General features: G+C 49.9%; 2 protein-coding genes across 3 annotated transcripts in view; one reads left to right on the top strand and one right to left on the bottom strand.

The window, feature by feature from the left end:
- Nucleotides 1-1,200: 1,200 nt before the first annotated feature.
- Nucleotides 1,201-12,932, bottom strand: GSTZ1 (glutathione S-transferase zeta 1). Its single transcript, XM_004426397.3, has 9 exons — nucleotides 12,796-12,932; nucleotides 9,193-9,244; nucleotides 7,223-7,290; nucleotides 6,631-6,711; nucleotides 6,140-6,265; nucleotides 5,029-5,107; nucleotides 4,408-4,460; nucleotides 3,569-3,618; nucleotides 1,201-2,770 (listed from the first exon to the last, which is right to left on the bottom strand). Exons 1-9 carry the CDS (start codon nucleotides 12,808-12,810, stop codon nucleotides 2,644-2,646), a joined length of 651 nt encoding a protein of 216 aa, XP_004426454.1. The 5' UTR covers nucleotides 12,811-12,932; the 3' UTR covers nucleotides 1,201-2,643.
- Nucleotides 12,933-13,077: 145 nt separating this feature from the next.
- The window catches only part of POMT2 (protein O-mannosyltransferase 2), a 43,364-nt gene continuing 30,755 nt past the window's right edge, over nucleotides 13,078-25,686 (top strand). For both annotated transcript variants that reach the window (XM_004426396.3, XM_087448138.1), the window contains exons 1-3: nucleotides 13,078-13,526; nucleotides 20,914-20,998; nucleotides 25,534-25,638. In XM_004426396.3, coding sequence (XP_004426453.1) covers nucleotides 13,078-13,526; nucleotides 20,914-20,998; nucleotides 25,534-25,638 — 639 coding nt within the window. The remainder of the gene's footprint in view (nucleotides 13,527-20,913; nucleotides 20,999-25,533; nucleotides 25,639-25,686) is intronic.

Raw genomic sequence — 25,686 nt, forward strand, 5'->3', positions numbered from 1 at the left:
AATGAGTTTTGTGCATTCAATGAAGGATGGTTTCTAAATGTTTGATAACAGAGGCTGTATCCTCTTTACCTGATTTAGATTTCCTTAAAATCCATTAAGCTTTTGCCACCAGTTTTAGGATGACTGATGGAGCCCCAGTTAAACAGGTTAATATTTTGATGCTGCCTGGGCGGAGACCTGAGTTGAGATGTGTCAACTCTTGGAAGTCATCTTGGGTCAGACAGACAAGCAGATAGGCAACAGACTCAATGTCGAGCAGCAGAATTAGAGCCAGTCAATTAAATTTCCAGGAGTAAGTGGAGGGACATACGCTCAATAAGAGCATGGGCCATGTCTGCCATACTCCCAGTCACACAGCGACACATCCCAGCTCCCAGCCTGTGGGAGTCACCTGAAAGGGCTCACTGCGTGCTGGTGGGCATGGAATGGAGGGAAGTGGTAAGTCCATCAGCCCCCAGATTGTTTTCTTCTAGGAAACATCACAGTTCACCCTCTCATTATATCTAGCTCGCTCCAGAATCATTCAGGGCAGGGAGTGGTCTCAGGTTGTGTCTGTTTCTGTACCTTGTCCTAGATGTGGATTCTATCTAGTTCTCTCACTTCCCAGAAGTCTCTTGGGCTTCTCTGTTGCCTGAAGATGAGAGTGGGAAGAGGAAGGGGGCAGGGCCTGGTAACCTCAGCAGTGTTGGAAATCATTTTGGATTATTTGGGCTCCCAAGGCGCCTGTTGGTGAGAGACAGAGCCAGCTGCCTCATTAATCCCAGGAAAGTGGCAGCAGCACCCCACCTGGCCAATCCTAGTCCCTGAGGCTGGCCTGCTGCTTTTCACTGATTCCACTGTCTCTCCATGGCCAGGGAGGCACACTGCTTGGGGGAGTTGGAGAAGCACAGCCTGAAGTGTAGAGCCACCCTCCTTTCCCCGGAGTTCATTCTGTCTTTAAGATCCACAGGAGTGAGGCCAGCCCCGTGGCATAGTGGTTAAGTTCGGCACGCTCCACTTCAGTGGCCCAGGTTCGCGGGTTCGGATCCCAGGCATGGACCTACACCACTCGTCAGCCATGCTGTGGTGGCGACCCACACATAAAGCAGAGGAAGACTGGCACAGGTGTTAGTTTAGGGCTAATCTTCCTCAGGTAAAAAAAAAAAAAGAAAGAAATCCACAGGACCTTTAGTCACCTTAAATTTCAAATGTCCAAATCAGGTGACAATCCCTGATCCCTGGGCTGAGATTAGTCTCATCTCAAGTAAAGGCTTCTTGGAGAGAGCCCAGGTGAGGCTTATCCAGCCAGGCAAGTCAGGAAAAGGGTCCAGATGGCAGCAGGGCAGGACAGGAGGTACCACTGATTCTCTCTCATCATTACTGTGTCTCATCTACCTTCCTCTGCTTCTCTCTGGCTCTGCCTTGGGAACAAGAGTGGCCCACTTTGGTCATTCTAGAGCCTGGAACCCAGGTCATCTAAGAGAGGAAAGACCACAAGGGAGCCCAGGATGAGAGGGAAGAACTAGGTGCTCTGGGATTGGCGCTAAAGAAAAGGGACTCAAGGCTGAGAAAGGTGGCTTCCATTTGAACCAGACACATATATCTCAATTCTCTGTTTAAACCTCAGCCATGCAGGGGGAAGTGAAATCTCAGGTATGGGACATAAAGGTCATCTTGTTTCACTCCCAGAAGGGATCCCAGTCTCCCTACAATATTTCTGCCAAGAGGTGATCCTGGTTCTGGTTGAACATTGCCAGGCATGGGAAGCCAAGGTAAACTGTTACCTGATCAGTCTTCTGAGTTTGCCTGGCCAGTAGCTGTTCACACTGCCCTCAGAGTCTGCCTCCAGTTCCCAGGACCATTCATGACTGGATTTACCCTAAGTGCCTAATCCTGGGACTGGTCCAGAGAATGCTGCCCCTGAAACTGAGGGACCAGGTTGAGAGGGCCAACTTCCCTCTCAGTGCTGCAGTGGAACACTTAACAATGGTACCATTCCTAGCCCTGGGAACTCAGCTGGTCACAAAATGCTTTCTTTCCTGCTTCTTATATCTATTCCCTTCTGGATCTTGTCTGATTCTCTCAGGCAGGCTTTTGGGCTTATTTGTCTTCTTTCCCTTATGGGTCTCAGGGGCCAGGCCTACCAGAGGGTGGGCAGACCTCCTGTCCTGGTCCAGACACAGGGAGGTTCCAGCAAGGAATCTTCTGGAACTCAGTCCAGCTCAGCCTTAACTGAACAACCCGGGCTTTAGTTAATTATTAAATTTCAGTGTGGGCACTCTTTGGAGTCAGATACAGTAGAGAGGATGGGAAGAGGTGCACAGACATTTTATGGCTCTCTGGTGAACTGGCCAGGCATTTTAGTTTACATTCTCAATTCATCTTCATGATTGTGTGACACAGATAGGAGGTAATGTTCCCGCCTACCTCTCTCCCAGCATCCTCCCACCCCACCCTGCCCACGTTTGACAGACGAAGGGACTAAGGCAGGAGGAGGTTCAGTCGGAAGGCAGATCCAGGGCTAGAGTTCAAGTTCAAGGGCTAGTAGTTCAAGTCTCCTGCCTCTCCAGTTGGGGCTCACTCATCTCTAGGCCTGTTCAGCCCAGCCAGCTTCTGCTCCTGCACTCCCGCCCTGTTCCTGCACCAGTGGGGCACAGTTTGAGGCTAGGCCCTCAGCTCGGGGGGAGTATCTGGCTGCCGGCAGGGGTGAGACACTTGGAAGGCCTCCAAGGCCAGCAGCGACTTGTTGATGCGGCTGATGGTAGGGTAGGGAGTGAAGTCCACCTTGAACCTGCAGCAGAGAAATACCATGTAAGCCAAGGTCGGCAAGCGCACAGGCAGACTGCCTGCGCAGAGGCAGAAACACAGAGACAGGGCTGGATGAGGTCCCTGGGCGGTCCAGGGAAGGACCAGGAAGGCGGCCCTGCCAGGCGGCGTAGCCTTATTCACAGGCAGCTCTCTGGGGATGGCAGGTCTCGTGCAGTATCATCCAGCATCTCTATTACTTCCTGTTCCTATTTCAAGCAATGGCTATTTATTGAGAACCTACCATGTGTAAGGCACAGTGCCAGGCATTTATATATACAGTTTATTTCTCCACCCATGTCATAAGCTTCCTGGGGGCAGAGAATGTGTCATACATTTCTGTATCCCTCATGGTGCCTAGTGCGATGCCTTCCACAGAGAGGTTCTCATTCATGCCTTACTGAGGGGCTGATGGAGGAAAGCAGAGGTCGAGCTCACTGCTGGGCAGACACACCACGTCTAGGGACAGGAGGCTCCTGGGGTGGCTTTTTCTAGGGGTATCCAGCAGGTGAGCTGCCTCCTCTTAGAAGAAGGGGCTATGCAGCAACGCCTGAGCTGCAGTGGGCACAGGAGGGGGCATTCCACTGATTTCTTCTGCCTTGTCTCTTCCAGGCCAAAGTGGCTGGTGTGGCCTGGCAGAGGTGGTTCCTTGGCCAGTCGGGGAGAGTCTCTGCATGAGATGCTACTTCAGTAGCAGGAGTCGGGGCCTGACTGTGGGAGGAGGCTGTGCATTTTGAGGGCAGGAGCCAGGAGGAAGAGGGAGGGTGGTGGGGCTCTCTCTTACCTTTCAGCATTTGCCACCTGAGGCACTAAGCACAGATCAGCCATGGACACCTGAAAGAGGGTTGGGTGGGTTCACATCAGGATGTGCACTCCAGACTGGGACCGGGCTAGGTGTGTCCAGTGGTGACGGATATATGGGGTGCCAGCCCCTGATGTTCCCATCTGCTTCTGGCTCTTCCATCCCATCCCCATGCCCCACCTCCACCTCCCCCGGGCCTGTCTGGGTCTGTCCCGAGAACTGATGTGCTTCTCCAAGGCCGTGCTCCAGTAGCCCGGACAACCAACTCTGTGGATGGCCAGAGTTTGATTGCCTCAGCAGATGTTACTGTGGTTGTTAAAAACCACCATCACAGGTCCTTAGCGAGGGCTCCCAGATGGGAGGAGATGCCTCAGGGTGGGGATGGGGGCCTTGGAACAAGAGTTACCCCAGGGCAAGGCCTTAGCCTATAGGTGTCAAGCGCCCCTGAACCCTAGAATCTCAGAATCGGGAGGCAACGGAGATATCCTCTAGTCAAATCCCTCATCTGATGCCTGGACCACCTCCTCATCTCAGAGATGAGGTCTTCAGCTTGAAGACCTCCAGGAATGAGAAACTCACTTCCTCTTGAGGCAGCTGACTTCCTCATGAGGAGCTCCCCATGAGCTAACTTGTGCTTGGCACAGAGAGGATGACCTTGGGTCCCGCATCTCCCCCACCCCACCTGCAGATGCCTCCTCAGGAAGCTCTCTGAGCAGCACCTGCCCTGGGGTGGATGGAGATGGTTGAATGTAAGTGGAAGATGGCAGCCTGAGGTCAGCATGAGGGTGGAGGCCACTGTGGGCACGCCTGAGAGGGCTTACCTCGTCTCCCACACAGTACTTCCCGGCTGTGCCCCGCAGAATCTGCTCCAGAGCTGTGGGGAGGCCATAAGAATAATCTTACTCTGGGCACAAAAAGGGATCGGCCTTTCTGGGCCTTGGCCTCCATAGTTATGAAATGGGTGGCTATCTGAGGGACCAGCTGGGGCATGTGTGTTGGAGGGAATGTGGCAGCCAGATCTGGAGAGAGTTGTAGGGACATGGGGACGAGATGATGTCTGCCTGGGCCCCTCAAGTCCAGACGCCATTCTCTCCCCTGGAGGGGACAAGACCTGAGGCTGGCCTGCGGCTGGCCAAGGCAGCAGCTCTCACACTGACGGGCTGGCACTTTGCTGGCCTTGGTTTCCTGGCTGGAGTGGGCACTGAAGCAGAGATCAGGCCATCCAGCCCCCAAGGGCTGTGGGCCTCAGGTACTGAGGTCCCAGGAGTGCCAGAAGTTCAGGCCAGGTTTGGATGCTGCCCAGCCCTGCCCCCACTCCCTCATCCATGCCACTGTCAAGACCAAAGAGCCTGGGAGGCTGTTTCAGATGCCCAGGGCCCTGGACTCGAGGGCCATTTCTCTGAGAGGTTACCTTGGAATAGCTCGCAGGACTAAGAACTCACCATTAAAGCCAAAACTGATGACCTCCTGGGCCCAGGTCAGCTGGTTCTCCTGTCCCACTTGCTTCAGGACAGACAGGTTCTGTGCAGCCCAAGGAAGACCTGTGATTGGCTTCGGGAGCCAGGCTGAGCCTGCCCACTCAGCCAAGCCCCCTCAGGGAAGCTCAGTTCCCATGTGTCCCTGGCTGTGCACCTAGCCTACCCTGAGCTCTGTGAGCTCCTTCCTCTTATCAGGGCCCTGAGGTTGGCAATCTCAGGCTGCCCCACTGCCCCTGTAGTGTGGAAGCCTGTGACTCTGGCAGAGATGTGCAAGGGTGGGGGCACAGGACGCTGCCATGGCTGTGATGGGTGTGGCTCAACTCAAGGCCTATCTCCCTTGCATCCAATGCTTCTCCTTTACATGGTCCCTTGTGGGGAGAGGGAGTGTGATACAGGACAGGGGGTGGGATGGGGCAGGTGCAGAGGACTGGCTTTCAGGAGATTTGGACTCTGGTTCCATCCTTGCATTTCTGGAGCCATTTCACTTCTGGGCTTCAGTTTCCTCATCTGTAAAATGGGGATGTCTGAGTGCTTCAACCTCCTTTGTTGAAAAAGACAAAGTGACACGGGGGTGGGGGCACAGGTGCACAGTCAGGGGTCCTGGGCTCCGGTCCTTGCCCTGCCACTACTTAGCTGAGTGACTGCTAAGTCACTCCACCTTCCTGGGGCTATTTTCTTATCTGCAAAGTCAGGGGTTAGCACAGATAAATGGTTTTATTACTTATTTTTTAAAAAATAAAATCTTGTGAGAATTCCAATCTATCATACAGAACAGATGAAAGGGAGGCTGCTCTGGCTAAAGGCGGGAGGCCTGGCCCAGTGCTGCTCAGCCTCCCCTGCGACGTGGCCCTTTCCCTACCTCGATCGTCTCTGGACCCAGTGGAGGCTGGATCCCTCCCCACTCTGCCACGTGGTCTAGATCTAAGCCCCTGAGACTCCGCCATCTGCTGCCACCCCCACCCCCAAGCTGGGCACCTCCCTGTGGGCTCGCCACAGCCATTATGTGAGTGTTTGAAGGTAAGAGCGTGCGAGGGGAAATGAGTGTGAGAAGTGTGCAAGTGTACAAGTACCACACCTGCAGGGGCTGGATGCCACTGGCAATGAGGTCGGAAATCATGCGCACTTGGGCCCTCTTCTTTGGGTCCTGAGGCAGGAGTCGCGGAGTGGGCCGAGTCTCCTCCAGGTACTCAATGATGGCCAGCTGTCCAGAGGGGAGCAGTGAGGCATGGAGAGGGCCTGGGACCCCTGGACCAAGGGGACAGGGCCAGCAAACTCCTCCTCCTCGCCCTCTTCAGCTGGGCCCTGTGAAGCCAAGAGGCTCCCCAGGGAGATGAGCCCTTTCTGGACCCCTGTCCTGCAGAACTTGGTTCCCCATATGCTTGAGTCTCCTTTTACTTCCCAAAACAACTAACCCTCTCTCCCTCCCTCCTTTGCTCCCTCTGACAAATATTTACTGTGTCCCTACTAAGTGCCAGGCGCTTGGCCACACACAGGCAAGGAAGGGCTGTGACGTCCTCTCGCTCAGGGCACCACTCTCATGAGGGGCCTCCCAGGCCCTGCACTCACTGACTGGCCAATGGTGATTCCATCAATCTTCAGGGCCGGCACCTGCTTCATGGGATTCAGAGCCTGGAATTCCTCAGAGAACTGTGGAGACAAGACCCTGGTGGGCTGGGCAGCCTGGCCTGAGTTGCTACAGCGGAACCAGGCGAGCAGGAAGACCCCAGGCCTGCTGGCCACCTGCACTTCCCTCCCCTGGGGAAGGCCCTGGCTCCTAGGCCCAGGGGGATAACTGGGGGTCCGTGCAGTATCCCAAACCCCAGAGCCTGCTGAGCTACAGGCTTCATCCCAATGGCCTGGGTATGTCTTTTCCCTTCACCTCACACTGTGGCCACCAAGGCACATCCAGAGGGCCCAGTATGGGCAAGGACCCACTCATCACCCACCCTCCAGGGGTCAGGCCCTGAGAGGCCAGGCTGTGGTACGAAGCTGGGAACCTGGGCCCTTCCCACAGCTCCTCTTGCTGCACAGCTTGCCTCCCTGTCCCACAGGGAGAGCCAGCAGGTTCACCTCTTTGGGGCAGAAGTCTGCACTCCCTGCCGGATCCGTCTCCAAGGCCTCTAACTCCTGCACTGTGACCTGGAAGTGGCCTCCTTACCTGTTGCCCCCCATCCTTTACGAGGTTGATGGGTATCGTCTCATAGTCGATGCTTTTCAAGGCCAGAGCTAGGGGAGACCACAGACAGCAGAGTCGGGGGAGAGCCTCTGGCTACACTTCCTGGGGTGACATGAGGCTGCAGAGGGATGCTTCTTTCTCCACACCGCTGGGTGGCCAAGGTCCAGCGTGGCCCTATCCCCTTCTCTCTAGCTTTCCTTGTCACCACCCACTCCCCTACCCAAGGTCCAGGATGCTCTGCCTCTCGTGCCCCCGAACTCTTAGAGCCTTACTCTCCATACACCCAATGGGACCCTCATGCCCCTAGGTGGTGCTATAAAGGTGTGTGTCTTGGCACACTGTGGGCTCCTGGAGGACGGCAAGGAAGTGTCCTGTTCATCTCTGCCCTGTCCAGGGCCTTAAACAGTGGCGAGCAGGGCTTATCTGTCGGAGACATGCAATTATTCCCCCAGGAAGTCATCTATGGGCAAAGGGAAGGTGTTCAAGTGACCACACAGGGCATGCACAGGCAGATGACACTCTTTTTCTGTTTAGAGAAAAATCCGTCTCTAATCCACTTTCTCTGTTCTCAGGGCTGCTTACTACAGATTCCAAGCTGGGCATCAGGGCTCTTTGGGGGTCTCAGAGCATTTGCTGTGAATCCCAGTGCCCAGATTTCCATGCCCTTTGATGTTTTCCCCTGGCAAGGCGGGGGCAGAAATGCTTAGTCAACCCTAGTGGAGAAGACTATGTGTGTATGCACACACACTTGTGCATTAACTATGGCGATGGCCGGTCTCGGGGAAGGGCAAAGGAGTGAGGGGAGGAGGAGGAGACATGTCATAGTCTAAAGAGAGCCTGAGAGACACGGGCCTCCTCCTCAGCACTGGTCAGCTCCACTCTGAGAGTGAAAGTGGGCGGGGCCAAGCGGGAGAGGCCAATGCATGCAGGCCCTACAGAAATAGCACTCATGTTGCTCTGGCTTCTGGCCCAGACAGGGCAGAGGCTCTGGGCCCACGGAAGGCATCTTCTTGAAGCAATGTGTCCTCTGGCACCCCAGTGCTCTTGCCTACTGATTCCAGCAAAGACCAAGTGACTGTGGGATGGGGGAGGGTCATGGAGGCTGGCTTCCCAGTTAGGGCCAGGCTCCCAGAAGCAGGCTGCTTGGGTTCAAATTTCATTACATTCATTTGCCAGCTGTGTGGCTTGGGCAAGTAACTTCATGAGCCTCGGTGCCTCAGTTTTCCATCTGACAGGCAGCATAGTGTAGTAGTTAAGAAAACGGACTGTGGAGCCAGACTAGCTGGTTCCAGCTCTGCCTCTTACTAGCTACATAATCTTGGGCAAGTTATTTATCCTCCTTGTGCCTCAGTTTCCTCATCTGTACAACGGGGACATTGTACTATCACCTCCCTCCTGGGTTGCTGAGGTTTAAATGGAACCATGCACACAAAAGCACTCAGCAGAGTTCCCCCTCAGTATGAGCTGCCAGGACTACGACCTTTGCTAAGGGCTGGGTTAAGCTGAGGGAGGGAAGGCTCAAACTAGGACGAAACCAAAGGGCTCCACTTTCTGCTTCCCCAAAGCCTCAGAGAGTAATGCTGGCCAGTTCTGTTTAATTTTCCAGGTCAAATAAGATAAGAACTAAGGAAGGCCAGCTGTTCCCTCCAGTTACTAAGGACCTCTGGATTTTGTGAGCCTGCTTTAAGCACGGTTGCTAAGGTGGTTAGGAGAGCAGCGTGGGAGAGGCGGTGGGCCCAAGAGAAAAAACAACCTTCCCTTCCCACCACCCCCACTCTCCTCTTTTGGATCTCCTAGGTGTAGGTGCCACTCGGGGCTGAGGGCTCCAGGAGACTGGGATGCTGGTTGCTGGGGTGGTGCCCTGTCTGACAGAGCACTCCTTCTGTCCCAAGCCAGCTTCTCATCCAGGGCTCCCACCCCACCCACGCTCTTGGTGGAGGCACAGCTCTTACCAATTCGAACTCTCCATGAGCAGGAGCTTCGGAAATAGGAATAGAGGATGGGCTGAGGAGAGAGATGATAAGGATACACATTAACCCATGCTCAGTGGCTATTAGCCCCAGGAACCCACTAGAGAGGAGGCAATAGCTCCCGGCCAGGGGGCTCCAAGCCAGCACTATTTCTTCCCATCCCGCCAGGCCTCCTTCCTTAAGCCTGCATCTGAGCGACTCAGGCCAGACTCAGAGCTCTCTAGGTCAGAGGCCTGGGAGTCATGTGGAGTCCCTCAGCTCCAAACTGCAGCATCAGGCTTTCCTGAGGTGTGAGGGGCCCCCAAAGGGGCAGCCAGCCTGCAAGTGCCTTCCTTACCTTGCGAGACTCAGTTATGGTCCCGTGGTGACCCTTGGCCTCTCACAGAGCTGCGGGGCAGGGGGCGGAACCCTGAAGGGGTGGATCCCAGGAGCCAATGGGGAAGCTGGGCTAGACAGGGGTCAGGGGACCTTTGACTCTGGTCAGAAGGGGTATCTCTTTCCAACTCAGGAAGTTTTTTATGCTCCTGCTGGAGCCAGGTTTAGTGTCCTGGGCAGACAGGATGGCCTGGTTTTGAAGCAGTAGTTCAGGTGGTGCAGTGGGCTGGGAGCTGGCATACCCGGGGTCTGGTCCCAGTGCAGGAACTAGCTCTGCATGAGCTTGGACAAATCCCTGCCTTTTCTAGTCTTTGGCTCCCTCATCTGTAAAATGAACGGCTGCCCTAAAATGATAGCTTAATTCCTTCCAGCAGTGGCAGAAAGACCAGGAATTCTAATTTTTTGATGCTTTGGTACCCATCTCTTTCAACCCACCATCCACCAGTCTTCTAGGCTCTCAGTTGGTCTCATAAAAACAGCTCAGGGATATGCCCATTGACTCCTATGCTGAGGTCACAAGCTGGTAATCCATAGTGTTCTGTTTGGTCTACACCGTATGTAAAAATGTTTCAATTAGGTGTCAACATTAAAAAATCAGGATGGGGGCCGGCCCCGTGGTCTAGTGGTTAAGTTCATGTGCTCCACTTCGGCAGCCTGGGTTCAGTTCTCGGGCATAGACCTACACCACTCGTTGGTGGCCGTGCTGTGGTGGGGACCCACATACAAAATAGAGGAAGAGAGGAACATATGTTAGCTCAGGGCAAATCTTTCTCAGGGAGAAAAAAAAAAAAAGGTGAGCCTAGACATAAAATCTGGAGAGAACCATGCAATAAACAAATATTTAAAAAAAAAAATCAGGATGTTTCATATATAAATCCTGTTGTCTGTTTTTTCTTTAAAAAATCTGGAGACAGTGGACTCAGGTTCCTGAATAGCAGCAATTGACTGGAGAAAATTAATGGCCCCCTTCAGAAAGGGCACGCCCTCTCTGATCTACCAGGGCCCCTACCTGGCCCACTTCTCTCATTTTTTGTTACCTTGAGGCCCCCAGAGGCAGCTGAGTATGTGACCTCTCCTTTAAAGTATAAGGGACTCAAAGTTAATTTCTCTGGTGCTTCTTGGGTAACCAGCATTTTAAGGCAGGACCCAGGACACAGTTACCAGTAATTTACACTCACGAATCTTCTGGCAGACACATGTGTATCCCTGTGGAGAACTCAACAGAATTTCTTAGATCACCCCTGACTACCATCCCTCTGACTACAGACATTTCACTCAAGTTCCCTCCCTTCCACACCCCCAGCACACCAAGCTGCTATCTGACCCTGCTTTCATCATCCCTGAACTACCAACTCTACCTCTAGGTGGGCAAGGGCACAAGTGGGAACCTGGGCCTTCCCAGGCTGGTTCCCAAGCCTGGGCGTTCCAGTCTATACTGAAGGCACCTTTTGTGGGGAGAGAAGATGGTCCTGGCATGGAGGGCAGGTGATGTGCAGCAGGTGTCCCTGGAAGGTGAGGAGTTGAGTGACCACAACCGGATGTACCCTATCCAGAGGTGCATCGCTTTCCTTACCTCGTCAGGCTGGAGGAGTCCCTGGGGCCAAGAGACAGGGACTGCTGGTGAGGGATGGGACCACTAGAGAGCCACAGACATTAGCTGAGAATCCTTGAAGAAATGTCTTACCTAATTACTAAATGTTACACCTTTGACCTGTATTAAGGATGACCACAGAGTCACAGTAAATGCCACTGTAACCACGGGCCCATTTAGAGCCAGTTTGAACAGACCTCATCTCTTATCAACAAAGTGATTAAGGATTGTCTTTCAGAAAAACTGCAAAGTCATGCAGCCAGGGCATGCACAACAGAAGAAATCATGACCTGAAACAACCTTGGAACCCAGGAGCCTCCTTCCCACGGAACCCAAGGACCAGGAGGTGACCGGAACTTGAAAGCCCAGTTCTTATCAGAAGAGAGGGGTCCCTCATTCAGGAAGATCCGGTGTTAAAATTCCTTCCCAATTTCATCACAGATATTTAGAACCTCATCATAAATGTTTAAAACCTTACCATAAATACCTGAAGCCCACCAATGGAAACCTGTCCCACCAGCGTGTCTGCGTGCCAACCTGTTCCCGCTAACCTCTTAAATTTTGTCCCAAATCCTGAATCGAGGAGACAGATCTGAGGGCACACGCCCCTCATCTCCCTGGAAATGGATCTTGCAGAATAAAAAGCTGATTTCTCCCCTCAAAGGCTGGTGCCATAATTAATTGGTTCATTTATGCGCATCGGGCAGAGAACCCCAATTTTGTGCGGTAACATCACTGCCCTCAGGTTTCCTCATGGGCCATCAGGAGACATAATGGAGGGCAGTTTCTGCTTTCTCTTACCAGATAACCATATAAACCAACCCGTGTTCCTTTTTGCACTTGCACAGCTAAGTTTTACGGCTAAGAATATTCATCTCATCACCACTCCTGAAGGAATTTTGATTCCAATTCAAATATGGATTCTAACCACTCCAGCAGATTTTATTTTCAAACCATCTCTTACACATGATTTTAGAGAAAGACTGCTAAAATCCCGTTTGGGAGTGGGAGGACTATAAAACATTCAAGTGATGCTATATCCCACCTGATGTGCCTGCCACCTTCCTTTGAGCTACGACAGCGCTTCTCAAACTTTAAAAGACTCATCCAGGGCGCTTATTAAATATGCAGCTTCTTGGGCCCCTTCCTCCAGAGACTGATACAGTGGCTCTGGGGCGGGCCCGGGAAGTGCAAATTAAACCCGGGAAGCTGCCCAGGCGATTGTGATGACTTAAAGTAGCACTGCCTCCCATCGCCCCTGGTGCTCTCTTAAAAATGCAAACAACCCTGCAAGGCCGTCCGTCAACTGCTAGGACCTGTCGGGCCGACGGGCTGGGAAAGGAGCACGCAGAGCAGTGCGGATAAGAGTGGCGAGTGACGATCTTTGGAAGCCCTAGGGGAGGGGAAGGGGAGTGACAGGTGAAGCGCGCGGTCCTGGCAGAACCTCAGGTCCCGGCAAGCAGCGCGCAGGCGCAGAGTGGGGCTGGCGCGCTGCACCGCACGCCGGGAGTCGTTGTCGGAGCTGTGGGCGGGGCCGAGCAGCTCACCTTTGACCCCGCCCCCCAGGGTTCCTCAGGGTCTCTAAATAGCGCCCCTCTCCCCGGACGTGTGGCACAGACCTTCCCCGCCTGCATCTCGTACTTCGGGCCACCCCTCTTCTAGGCCAGGGAACTTCGCGCCTGGGACTCTCCGACTCGTCGACGATTGAGGCCCAGTGAGACCCGAAACGTCAGAACCTAGGCGTTCGTCTGGGTAAAGCGAGGGCTGGTCTAGAATGATCTGTACGGTCTCTTCTGGCTCGCCTCGTCCTGCCGCCACGCCCCCACTCCCGGCGCTGCTGGGACTTGCAGTTCCTTGAGCCCGTTTTCCCGGCCCGGCGCGCCCGGCCCTCGCGGCCCGTCATGCTCTGCGCCACTAGCCGCCTCCTAGCGGCGACGGCGCTCCCCGCCCAGCCCAGAGGCCGGGGCCCCGCGCCCCGCTGCCGGCGCAGGGAACTACATTTCCCAGGGCACCCCGAGCTGCCCCTTTGTGACTTCTTGACGGGGCAGCTCGTAAGACCTAGCGTGCCTGCGGGCCGGAGGGCCATCCTGAGGAGGGGAAGGATGCCGCCGGCGGTGGGCAGGGGCCTGGCAGGGTCCGAACTGCGTCCCCGGAGGGGCTGCTGTGGGCCCCAGGCCGCTAGGGCCTTGGGCCCGGATGTGGCCACAGAGGCTGCAGCGCGGAGCCTCAAACGGCCTGCTCCGGGCTCGCGGCGCTTCGAGGCGGCCGCCCGGTGGGCCCTGCTGGCCCTGGTGACGCTGCTGTCCTTCGCCACCCGCTTCCACCGTCTGGACGAGCCGCCGCACATCTGGTGAGTGACAGGAGGGACTCGGCGGGCGCCATGGCAACCGGGTGGGCGGGGACGCGCCCTCTGATTGGTCCGGGGGCACGGAGGGGGCGGGATTCATGGGAGGAGGGGCGGGGCCGCGCTGGAGGGGAAACTGAGGTTTCTGGTGGTTGCCACTGGCTAGGTGCAGTGTCTGTGAGACGAATCTTTTTGCTGTGGTGGGTGGAAGTGGGATTCCTTAGGACCTGAGGAAGCAGTTGGGTTATGTTGCAGTGTCTTACCTGGCTCTCAAACTGTGGCTTTTAAAGGTGCTTTGAAGTTTCCAAGGAGAATTGGAAATTCTTAGTACAGGTTTTTCTAAGGCCTGAGTTCCTAATCTGCAGGATTTCCGGTCATCAACAGAGGGGAAAATTCCTAACTGAGTGCCTTCATCCTCGGGAGCAGGGACAACTTGTGTGTCCAAGGATGGTGACAAGAGTCCCAGGAAGCAGGTCTGGGGTCATCCTGTGAGGAGAGACTTGTTTTCTTAAAGTTTTTGTCTTGTAGGACTCAATTTCAGGAGTCAGATTTCATTAGATAAGCTTAAAAAGTCTCTAGCTGGAAGGAGGAAGAGTTTTACACAATCTGAAAATGGTTAATTTGTCAGGCCAACAAGTGATACCATGTTTTCTCAGTATCGCTGAGAAAGTTAGTGTAGGAAATGTTAGAGATGGAACTCCTTGACCAAGAGTCAAGCAAGCAAGCTGCCCAACTATCAGGTTACCCTACTTGGAAGTTAATAAATTAGCTCCTTATTGTTTCATGAGTACTGGCAGAAGACACGAGACTCCTGGGTCTGAGACAAAGGACTTATTACTCACAGGCACAGGAAGCAGGATGAACTTCATGTTGGATTCAGTTTCTCATGCCCTCAAGTCCCACAGAGTGACGCTGTGGGCTCAGATGGATGACTGCACATACAGTGGGTTGCCTTGCAGCTAAGGAACAACAAGCTTGGGGAATCTACTGTTTTGTGTCAAGCAGTAAGCAAGCTTACTCTTTGTCCTGGAGAGAGACATTACCTCATCTCTCAAGGTTGCTTGGTGCAAACACAACTCTGAGAAATGGCCCAGGTAAAGTGCAGTCAGGGCCTTGCATTCTTGCCATACCCAGCGAGATGTGTGGAAGTACAAGAGACCCATGGAGGATTGTCTCTCCCAACAGTCTCACCCCTCGATCCTACACTGTCTTGGCTTCTAGCCGATTTTCACATGAATATGCAACTCTTTTGGCTACTCTGATTAACCTGGCTGACAGAGGCAGGAACCAGATCTGTTCAGTTTGTCTCATACAGCATTTAAGGCTACACTCAGCAAGACTCAAAGCAGCAGGATGAGGCCAACCTGTGGTGTTAACCTCAACCATGCCCTCCAGGGTTCTGGATTCAGCCACCTGTGAATAATTGTGTGTGGGGTGGAGGGAGGGAAGGACCGGTAAGTCTTATTTCAGATAGCTGGAAAGTAGTCTAAGACCAGTCTGTTATCTGTTATGATCTGTGTACAGGTGTTCAGACCTCTGATCTTTGGTGTCATGGCTAATAATTACAATGGGTCCCTTCATTTAAAAAGAAAAAAAGCAACTCCCGTGCCTGATGGAAAGACATTCCATGGCCCATTCTTCCTGTCATCCTAGCATATTACCTGAAGAGGTGCAGGTCACTCCAGTTCAGGATTTTTTGTTAAATTTTATCTGGATCACCATTAAATTTGGTTTAGATCACCATTACAGTGGTTTGGTTAAGCCACATGGGCAGTGAGTGTCACTGAGTAGTTGCCGCCTCAATCACTATTCAAGGCATAGCCTAAGGCCTGTAGGGTGTCAGGAGAAGCATATGAATTTGTATCAGTCAGACTGATAGAAGGTTGTGCTGGTCTGTGTTTGCACACAGATGAGGGAGGTCCATATTTGGGAGTTGGTGTTGATGTCATCAGGCAAATCAGAGCAGGTCAGATTGTCAGCTATAGCTGCCACTTGACTTATTAGTACCATATGAATGTTTTGCTAGGGTGGGTGCTGGGCCTAGGGGACAAAGAGACCATTGTTTCCCTTCTCTTTACATTTCCAGGAGTCTAAGATATTCTCTTCCCAGGTGCCAGGGTTGTTTCTGTCCTTCCAATGCCATATAATCAGTGTGTCCCACTCTAGTACCTGTAACTTCACCTTTTCTCCAATTATCCTCTACTAATATCCAGACCTTTTTGCCAAAGGCCTTGTTAGAAAATTGACAGGGACTCATTATTAATGTCTCCCACCTTGGCCCATGTGAGCCACTGTAGGGGGACTTGACAAGCTGTGTACTCAACCACGTGATCATTATCTTTATGCTCTAGAACCATGTCACTCCAACAACAAAATCCAGGTGACTGAATGAGAATTAAATTTGAATCCCATAGACATCCCCAGGCTGATCTGGAGTTGCTGTTAGGGGAAAGAAAGACAAATCATACCCAGGAATACTTGAGGAAGAATCTCAAATTTTCAAAATACGTTTATATAATCTACTCCTTTTGTCCTGATCATTACCCAGTTGGTGGCCAAGAGGAGATGAAACCTTTCTGGTGATGACTATATTAGGTGACCAAACTGCTTTACTGAGGTGTGTGAACCAGGAGGAGGTGAGGGAAGCAGAAATCTTTTTGAGAAGACTATTCAGTGCTTGACAATATCAGATGCCTGTGGATGGTAGGGAGTGTGGAATGTCATCAGATACCTTGACTATTTGCCCATTATTGCTTGGCCGTTGCAAAAAAAGGTACACTATTGTCAGACTGTAGATGGTTTGGAAAGCTGAAAACATAACTTTTTTTTTCTTTTTTTGCTGAGGAAGATTCACCCTGAGCTAACATCTGTTGCCAATCTTCCTCTTTTTTGGCTTGAGGAAGGTTGTCCCGGAGCTAATAACATCTGTGCCAGTCCTCCTCTGTTTTGTATGTGGGTTGCTGCCACAGCATGGCTGACGAGTGGTGTAGGTCCGTGCCCAAGATCTGAACCTGTGAACCCAGACCGCTGAAGTGGTGCCGCCGAACTCAACCACTACGCCACAGGGCTGGCCCCCGACATAGTTTTGTTTTAAGCACCACAGTGGTATATTTAGACTCAGATGATTGGACTGGAACAACATCATCAACACCATAACCTGAGAAAGTGTTAGCAGCAGTGAGGCATCGGTGATAATCTGGAAAGTCCTGATATAGTCAGTTTCCTTGGAGTGGGCAGGGTCAATGCCCTGGGTAATGTGGCTTCCTTTACTGCAGACAAACAGGCCAGCTTTTGACAGGCGTCACAAGTCACGACAGTGCAGTGGTGGCTTCTGCCTCAGAAACATACAGTCCTTTACTTCGTGCCCAGCCTGTTATGGTGGATGTGTTGGTACACTGATGAATCCAGATGGCAACAGCAGTAGTCTGGGTGGTGCAGCTTGATCAGCAGCTTGATTCCCGTCAGTCTTACCAGAATGCCAGCCCTTACCATGGGCATCTACATGAGTGGCCCAGAGTGGCCCATCGGCAGGCAACCATGACTTTTTTCAACAGTTCTTTACTCTGAAGAGGGGTATTTTTAATTTCTCAGTCTTCCAAGTGGCACACGAGATGGCTAGGCTGATGGCAAAAGCTCAAGAGTCAATAAAAATATAACTTGTCTGTTTCTTAGGAGTATTGTCTAAGGCAAGAGTGATGACTTTCAGTTCAGACCTTTATGCCGATCAACTCTTACCACAGTCAGCCTTCCAGAGTTGTCACTGGGGCTGGGTGACTGCTGCTGCCCAGTGGACACCTTCAGCTTTTAATGTGGCCTAGCGGTCAGTGAACCAGGCACAGGCACTGAGAGGAACCTCTGTGAATCAAGGGCCCTACTGAGCCAGCGGCTTTCCTTCAGGTGGTGGAGTGGAACATAATTTCTCTCAGAGAGGGTGCTGCAATCTCTTCATGTAAAATCAAGATGCCACTAGGGCCATGCTGGCTATCCTCTTGAACATACCTTTTACATGTGACCAGCAAGGCTTGTTGAGCCCTTCTTTTGTTATCCATAGATTGGGGCAATATCAGGCCCAAGAGTCCTAAGGTCTTCATGGGTCAGGCATTCAATTTCAACAAGAGTTTAGTAGTAGGTTGACAGCTGCCCCTTTTAGGAAGTATGTACTTGGTGCCTGCGTCCAGCAGATGGCGCTGTTGTCCTGGAGACTGGCCTCTCTCTAGCAGCCATTATGTCTTGGAAGCTATGATTTCCCTCTCTCTTTTTGGGATTTATATTATTTTTCAACCACCCAGGAGGGGACAAGATCACCTCTCAACACACAGCAGTCTGTCAATGGGATAGTCCTCTTTGACACTGATAGGATCAATAACAGTTATACATTCAGCAGTGGGAGCCACAACAATAGTACAAGGGCACTACCCACAAGGTCACTTTACCTTCCCTTCCCCAATTGGAATTGACTCAGACCCTATCAGTTGAATTTGGACACTTTTTTCCCCTCGAACTAACGCGTCTAATAGGCCTGCATCAGGAGCTACAGTGACAGCCACCCAGAGATTATGCCATTCCCCAGTGGGGAGTGTGGGGAGTGCTGGATGCAGGGGGAGGGAAGGTTAGGATAGGCTTGGCACCTCTTCCTCCCAGTGAACTTCCCTGTGTCTGGTGAGCCCCCGGGCTTAGGGGCCCTTTTCCTTCAGTCCCTGTACACACTGTTGTGGCTCTCCCTGTAGACCTCAGCACCTTTGGTAACCCTTGCACCTAGCAGGTCCTCCCCCCAGCCCATGGGATTGAGTAGGGTGGCGATATGGGCCCCTGTATCCGATGGAGCTCTGAGTTTGAGTCCCTCTCCTCCCTGGAGATCCCCAGTGTACTAGGATGGGTGTGTATGGCCTTCAGTCCCCTTTAGGGACAGGAAGACCCTGGCCCCACCTTTTATCATCTTACTCTTTGAAACAGCTGAGATTGTGGTGGGGGGGGGGATCATGTGCCACAGAGGGAGAGAGTGGCTCTGAGCCACTAAGGAAGGCACATTCACTTTTGGCTTGAGCACACAGCACAAAGATCTTTCAAAGTTTTCGTTTTACCCTAAGTTCTATATTGAGTAACAAGGTTCTTACTGCTAGCACCATTTATGTAAGCTTTAGAGAGTCTTGGTTCAGCAGCCACATCCACATTGCCTTTTGGCTGGGGCTGCTAGGCTTGCTGCCCCATTGTCATGATGACTTCTCTTCCTCCTTTTGCGCAGAAGAGAGTGAGCAGTAACCAAGGGTTACTGTAATCAGACAGTAATCAGTACAGTACAGTAATCAGACGGTTTATTTCAATCCTGCCTCTCTCCACTCAGCCTCATTAGTAGGTAGGACAGTGGGGGACTCTTACTACCTCCCTTGCCCACCACTTGGGCAAGAGCATTCACTACCAGATTCCAGGGGGTCTTCTCATATCCCCTAATCTAGCCTGTGGGGGCCCTTGTCCTTTCTCTTACAGGAAGCTATGTCTCAGCATCCTATGCTTGTCACCCAAAACTGTCAGGGTCTGGGATTTTATTTTACCCTACTTGCAAACTAATAAGTTAGCCTGTCTCTTTTATGGATGCTGGCAGAAGACAAAGTCCTGAATCAGAGATACAGGACGTTATTTCTCATGGCGCAGCAAACAGGAGGAGCATCAGCATGTTGGCATCAGTTCCTCTTGCCCCCAAAGTCCCATGTGATGCCGTGGGTCTGGGTGAATGCCTGTACGTGCAGTGGGTTGCATCACAGCTGAGGAATACTGAGCTTGGGGAGTCTACTGTTTTATAATAAGCAGCAAACGAGACTGTTCTCTGTCCCAAAGGGAGAGGCCAGCTCTTCCCTCAAGGTTGCTTGTTGCAAACACGACCCTGAGAAATGGCCCGAGTACAGAGCAGTCAGGACTTTGCATTCTTGGCATACCCTGCAAGGTCTGTGGGAGCAAGAAAGAGCCAGGGAGCACTCTCTCCCAACACAAACATGCAATGAAAGCCAAGAGGAAATGTAAATATTACTACTAGTTTGACTTGGGAAATTTTTGAAGTAAAAACCTCATACTCCTTTGCCAGTATGTTTCCAAACAGACTTCAGAACTAACCACAGATGTTGGGACAGTTTAAATAGGGCCCAGCATGTGTGGGATGTTATAGTCTACAGGGTTCTTTTGCATGTGGTATCTGATTTGTGCCCTGATACCTCCCTGTGAGGGGGACGTGGCAGACACTATTATTGTCTTCATAGTGTAGTGAGAAAAGAGACCCAGAGAGGGTGAGTGATTTTGCCAGGTCATGCTGTGAGTAAGTGGTGGAGCTGGGACTGGATCTCTCTCTGCAAATCTGTCTTGTCACACTGCTTGGAAGTTATTTCTCTCTTTGACATCACCATGCCACTCTCCTTACTTCATGTCAAACAGTGTGCTTCACATATGCAGAAGTAATTTACTCTCCTGCCTATCTATTGGACCCACTGAGTGAAAAAAAAAAAGAACCGTACGTTTTTGGGGAAAGCATGTTTTGCACCTAATGTTGTAGGTTGGTAATAACTGTGTGTGGAAGCTGACCTGATGGATAGTCACTAGAAAGCAACCGTTCTTCAGAGCTACGGGGAGAGACTGACAAACAGCAATGGCCAGGCTCTGCTGGATAACTGGGCTGCTGCTGTAAAGCCCTCATGTAGGGTGTGAAAAGGTTTATGTGGTTGTATAGAAGAACAAGATTTTTGCATTTTGTTTAAAAGCTAATATATTAGAATCATTGGTTTACTTGCAAAATAATTTATGCATTGAGGATAGGTTTTAGATAGGCTCTTAGTAAGAAAGCCCTGAATTTGTATATACTAGTTAGTTTATTATAATAAGATCAGTGAGTTCGGAGTCAGCAGGTTAATTATCACAAGATTGATGAGCAAAATCATACTCCTGTGACAACCGTGGTTTAAAGGCTGTTACTGATCAGTAGCCCACAGGGTAGTTTGTAATAACAATAGAAATGTAGTTTCTAGTAGCAAAATAGGCTCAGGGTTAGAAGTGAACAGACTTGGAAGAAAACTCTTACTATAAACCTTTCTATAGTATAGGAAAACTCTTGTGCTTTTAAAGTAAAACTCAAGATACAGAATGAGTATAGATTTAACTTAAATTTTTGGTAACTTTTATGGTAAATATTTTCTAACTTTTCTTATCTATCTAAATGAAGGTTAATGACCACCTGATGTTTTGCTTCAAAACATTTGTCAAAAGCTTTTTTTCTTTTAATCCAAATTTTCTCTTTAATTGCTTGAAACTCATAGCCTTTGGTTTTCACAGTAATTTTAACCATGCTTTGTTAAGGCTATTTGGGTTGTATGATAATTTAAAGTTCTCATTTCTCTTTCTGTTTTCCCTTTAGTTGGGATGAGACTCACTTTGGAAAAATGGGAAGTTACTATATCAACCGAACCTTTTTCTTTGATGTGCACCCGCCTCTGGGAAAGGTGAGCAGTGTGGTGAATGACAGCTCTCTCCTAAGGGTTGGAACCAAGTCTCAGTTTTAGATTTAATTCTTGAGCCTGTAGAAAGAATTCCCTGACATTCCAGACCAGCTGCTTTCATGGAAAATCTTTGGTGTTTTTAGGAGTCCTCTGGGCTCAGAAATGGAGTGTCCATCAACTAATGGATGGATAAACAAAATTTGGTATATATATACAGTGGAATACTATTCAGCCATAAGAAGGGAACGAAGTACTGATACATGCTACAACATGGATGAATCTTGTAAACATGATAAGTGAAAGAAGTCAGACACAAAAGGCTACATATTGTATGATGCCATTTATATGAAATACCAGAATTGGCAAATCCGTAGAGACAGAAACTAGATTAGTAGTTGCCAGGATCTGGGGGGAGGGAGGATTGGGGAGTGACTGCAAATGGGTATGGAGTTTCTTTTTGGGGTGATGAAATGTTCTGGAATTAGGTAATGGTAGTGGTTGTGCAACCTTGTGAATATACTAAAAAGCACTGGATTGTACACTTTAAAATGGTGAATTTTATGGTATATGAATTTTATCTCAATTGAAAAAAAGAAAAAAGAAATGAGAGAAGGAATATGTACATAAAGCAGAAATAGCTTCAGGGAGCTGATTATCCACAAGGGAGCCAAACTCCTTCCCCGCCCCCTCCCCACTCCCAACATGCACATTGTTTGCCCTGTACCGCTCGCCTGTTTTACAATTAGAAATTCCACCAATCAGAATTCATTTTACTCTTTTAAAAACAGACACCTCTGAGAAGGCTAATGGATTATCCCTGGCATTCACTCAGTCCTTTCTTCCTAACTGTAGGCTGTGATCTTTGGCATCAAGGGGACAGGAATTTGCCTCTTATGAAGTCGGGGAGTGATCTTGGAGTATGGAGTAATTAGGGATGAAGGCAGGGGGTGAGGGGAGGCAGGGGTGGTGATCTGTGACAGATGGACTTAGGGAAGCGAGAGCAAGGGCTTGGGACCAGGGAGAAGGCCCCTGCAAGTGGGAGGGGTGGAGAGAGAGGGATGTGGAATAGGTGGCCTATTTCAAAATTAGCTCTGAGCCCAGAGGAGTAGAAAATGTTATGCGTCTTCCTGTATCCTTTAGAAGATAACAACGATAAAAATAAGAGTAGTTGAACACTTAGTCTATTCTAGTTACTATAGATGCATTATCTTATGTAATCCTCAGAAAAACTCTATGAAGTAGGTACAGTTCTATCCCCATTTTGCAAATGGGGAAACGGACACAGAGAGGATAAGTAGTTTGCAGTGGGAGGAAAGCTAGTAAGTGGCAGAGTCAAGGTTCAGACTGGCTTAGAGTCTGCCCTCAGAACCATTACACCACACCGCCTCATGAGCTTGCCTTGCCCCAGTACTCACACTACATCTGTTACTACCATAGAATTAAGCAACAGAACGTGTTGAATGTTTGTATTGGGTTAGCCTGGGAACCAGACGTCTGGTGGAGGTTTTTCATAGGAAGCCCAGACCAGTCTTTCAGCTGGGGACTGTCTGTCCGTTTTTGGAGTCCCCTAGTGCTCAGCACAGTGAAGACATGCATGTGGGAGACACTGGCTGATTTGTTTTTACTGAAGCCTTGCCTTCCTCACATCCGGCCCCTGTGTGAAGGGAGAAATGTGAGCCTTCTTTCTAAGGCTGCCCCCTGGGAGTTCTGTCCCTCGGCCCCCTACTTGATCTCCTGATGGTCCCCTGCTCTACCTGGTTGAAAGAGAGTAATAAGCAAATTCCCTGTGAGAGAGAGCAAAGTAGCTTTCATAGGTTCTGAAGCCAAGCCAGTCAAAGAATCAAAAAGCCCCTTGAAGTGGCGAGTGGGAAGTTTTCTCCTGCAGGACTGAGGCCAGTATTCATCACTTCACACTGGCCCCTAGCCCTGGGTGCCTGGGTGCTCCACTCAAATAGGTACTTTTAAAAGAAATAAAAATGCCTGCACATAATAAAAATGTGATCAGTACAGAAGGAAGTAAAAGGTCAGAAGCGGGGCTGGCCCGGTGGCGCAAGTGGTTGAGTGCGTGCACTCTGCTGCGGCGGCCCGGGGTTTGCCAGTTCGGATCCGGGGCACACATTGACGCACCGCTTGTTAGGCCATGCTGTGGCAGCTTCCCATATAAAGTAGAGGAAGATGGGCACGGATGTTAGCCCAGGGCCAGTCTTCCTCAGCAAAAAAGAGGAGGATTGGCAGATGTTAGCTCAGAGCTGGTCCTCCTCACACACACAAAAAGGTCAAAAGCTACCTTTCCCAACTTTTCTATTCCTCAGAGATAACGATGGTCACCTTTGTTAACAGTTTTTTCATCTCCTCTCAGAAATTTCTCTATGCAAATATAAGTGTAAATATATTTATACGTGTACACATGAACAACACTATATATACAAATGGGATCAGACTAAACTTGTTCAACAACTTGTATTTTAAATGTGGTATATCTTAACTTCTTTCCTCATTAGCACATAAAAACGTACCCCATTCTTTATAATGGTGATGTATTATCCCATTATACAGATGTGCCATAAATTATTTTACCCCTCTTCAATTGGTGGGCATTTAATGTTATTTCCAGTTTTTAGCCATTACAAAAGATATTGCATTGACCATCCTTGTACATCTATCTTTTCATAGTTGTGCAGGTGTATCTAAAAGATTCTCAGCAGCCAAACTAGAGAGTCAGAGAATACAGACATTTAAATTTGTGTTAGATATTACTAAGTTTTCCTGCAAAAATATTGTAATCATACATACTCCCACCAGCAGTGTATGAGGGCGCTTGCTTCCCCCACATCATTGCCAGCACTGATGTGATCATACTTTCAAAACTTTGCCAATTTGAGACTAAAAAATGGTATATCACTGTTTTCATTTGCATGTCTTGATGAGTTAGGTTGAACATTTTCTTCATGTTTATTAGCCATTTGTATTTTGTTTTATATGAATTTGCCCATATTTCTAGTAGATTTATCTTTTTTTGTTGATTTCAATGAGTGATTTAGTTAGGAAATTAGTTCAGGGCTACTGTTGACCTTAAGGGAACTGAATTTTGAGTGCCTGTTAAGTGCTTGGCATAGTGCCAGATGTTTTACCGACAACATCACCTCTAATCCTCACGACCCTCTGCAAGGAAGGTTTATTGCCTGTAGTTCAGAGATAGTAAGTGTTGTCCACAATCAGAGAGCTAGTATGTGGGGCACTGAGATCCAAACCATCTGTGCATTTCTTCACTCTACCAGACCAGCCAAGTGGTCTGGGAGTTTATACCAGCACCAGCTGGGTTTGTCCTCTGAGATCCCAGGTGGGAATGGGCATCCGTTTGATTGTCACCTGTCAGTTTTAGTTCATGTAGGTATTTGGATGGCTCTGTCTTTTCAATACCTTATATTGCTTTATATTAAATTAATTATGCTAAGTTAACTTCTGAGCCTTGGGATTCTTCTTTTTCTTTTAAAACAAGGCTTTGTAATCATTTACTGCTGAACTTTGGCTTCTGTACATTGACATGGAACTATAGAGAGTGACTCTGTTTAGAACTACTTGAAGAAAAAAGTGAGTTGGTTAGTGGTCCAAATCTGAGCCCCCACAAGCAGTGTTGCTGGGAGGGGCTTTCCTGACACAGCCAGTTTTTTCTGTCCCCCCACACAATGTAACCTGAGCACAGGGGTCAGGCTGGGGCAGCCTGGACTGTTACAGATGCTTGGTATTTGCTGACAATTTTTGTAATAAACTGCTTCTGATTGCTTGGGTGGAAAAGAGAATTTTACACTGTTGATGGCCAAGGAAAGACAGAAATGAAGAAGCTGAGCCTCTTGAACGTCTTGAAGGATTCACAACTCACAGTCTCAGTTTAGAGTTGATTTGTTCTGGTTTAGGACTTGCTAAGGCTGCCTTCCTTTGGAATACTGGAAATAGGAGAAACCAGTCTCTAGCCTTTTGGCATTTTTTCCACTGGGACTGTTCTCTTCCCCTCTGGGGAAATGCGTCTGTCTTTGCACTTCTCTTTCCCATTTTCTTGCCTTCTCCCTGTTCCTGGTGTGTAGCTAGCTCCTTGGCCACTTTTCTTTCTCCTCATTCTGACTTGGAACCCCAATTTCCTTTCAGTGGGCCAGTCTTCTGGGAATCAGCCCCTGCCCATGGCCTCCCCCAGGAGCTGTCATGTTTTATTTCTTAGCAAATGAATAAGGCTGCATGAGAGAGCCTGTCACTGGCCCTGCCCTTCAAATTGTGGGATTTCTTTCTTCCTAAGTGTTCAATCTACACTGTTCTCAAGAACTTGGCCTTAATACAAGAGAGGATTTGTTTCAAGCAGTGAGCTCTATAGACAAAAGATTCTTTGCTCTGTAACAGCTGCAGGAGAAAATGTCACACTGGCAACTCCTTCCATGGACTGTTGTCAAGGGAAGCTGAAGTCTGGGTGCAGCTGGGGGGAAGTCCAGGGGACAGAGGAATCTTCTTAAAGATCTCTCATGTTTTTATTTGTTCTCCTTTCTCCTCAGATGCTGATAGGTCTTGCTGGCTACCTGAGTGGATATGATGGTACCTTTTTGTTCCAGAAGCCTGGGGACAAATATGAGCATCACAACTACATGGGAATGAGAGGAGTAAGGCTTCCTGACTTGATATAGACTGACTGAACCCTGGGCCCACAC

Source organism: Ceratotherium simum, chromosome 24, assembly GCF_057802395.1.
Source record: "Ceratotherium simum simum isolate JZ-2026a chromosome 24, ASM5780239v1, whole genome shotgun sequence".
Classification (NCBI taxonomy): Eukaryota; Metazoa; Chordata; class Mammalia; order Perissodactyla; family Rhinocerotidae; genus Ceratotherium; species Ceratotherium simum.

What these genes read in the sequence shown, in the direction of transcription:
- GSTZ1 (XM_004426397.3), bottom strand. An exon ending in CTCATGGAGAGTTCGAATTG is followed by an intron (nt 7,291 to 9,192) that starts GTAAGAGCTGTG and finishes GGTCTCCCCTAG; the next exon opens with CTCTGGCCTTGAAAAGCATC. An exon ending in CAGGTGGCAAATGCTGAAAG is followed by an intron (nt 2,771 to 3,568) that starts GTAAGAGAGAGC and finishes TCTCTGCTGCAG; the next exon opens with GTTCAAGGTGGACTTCACTC.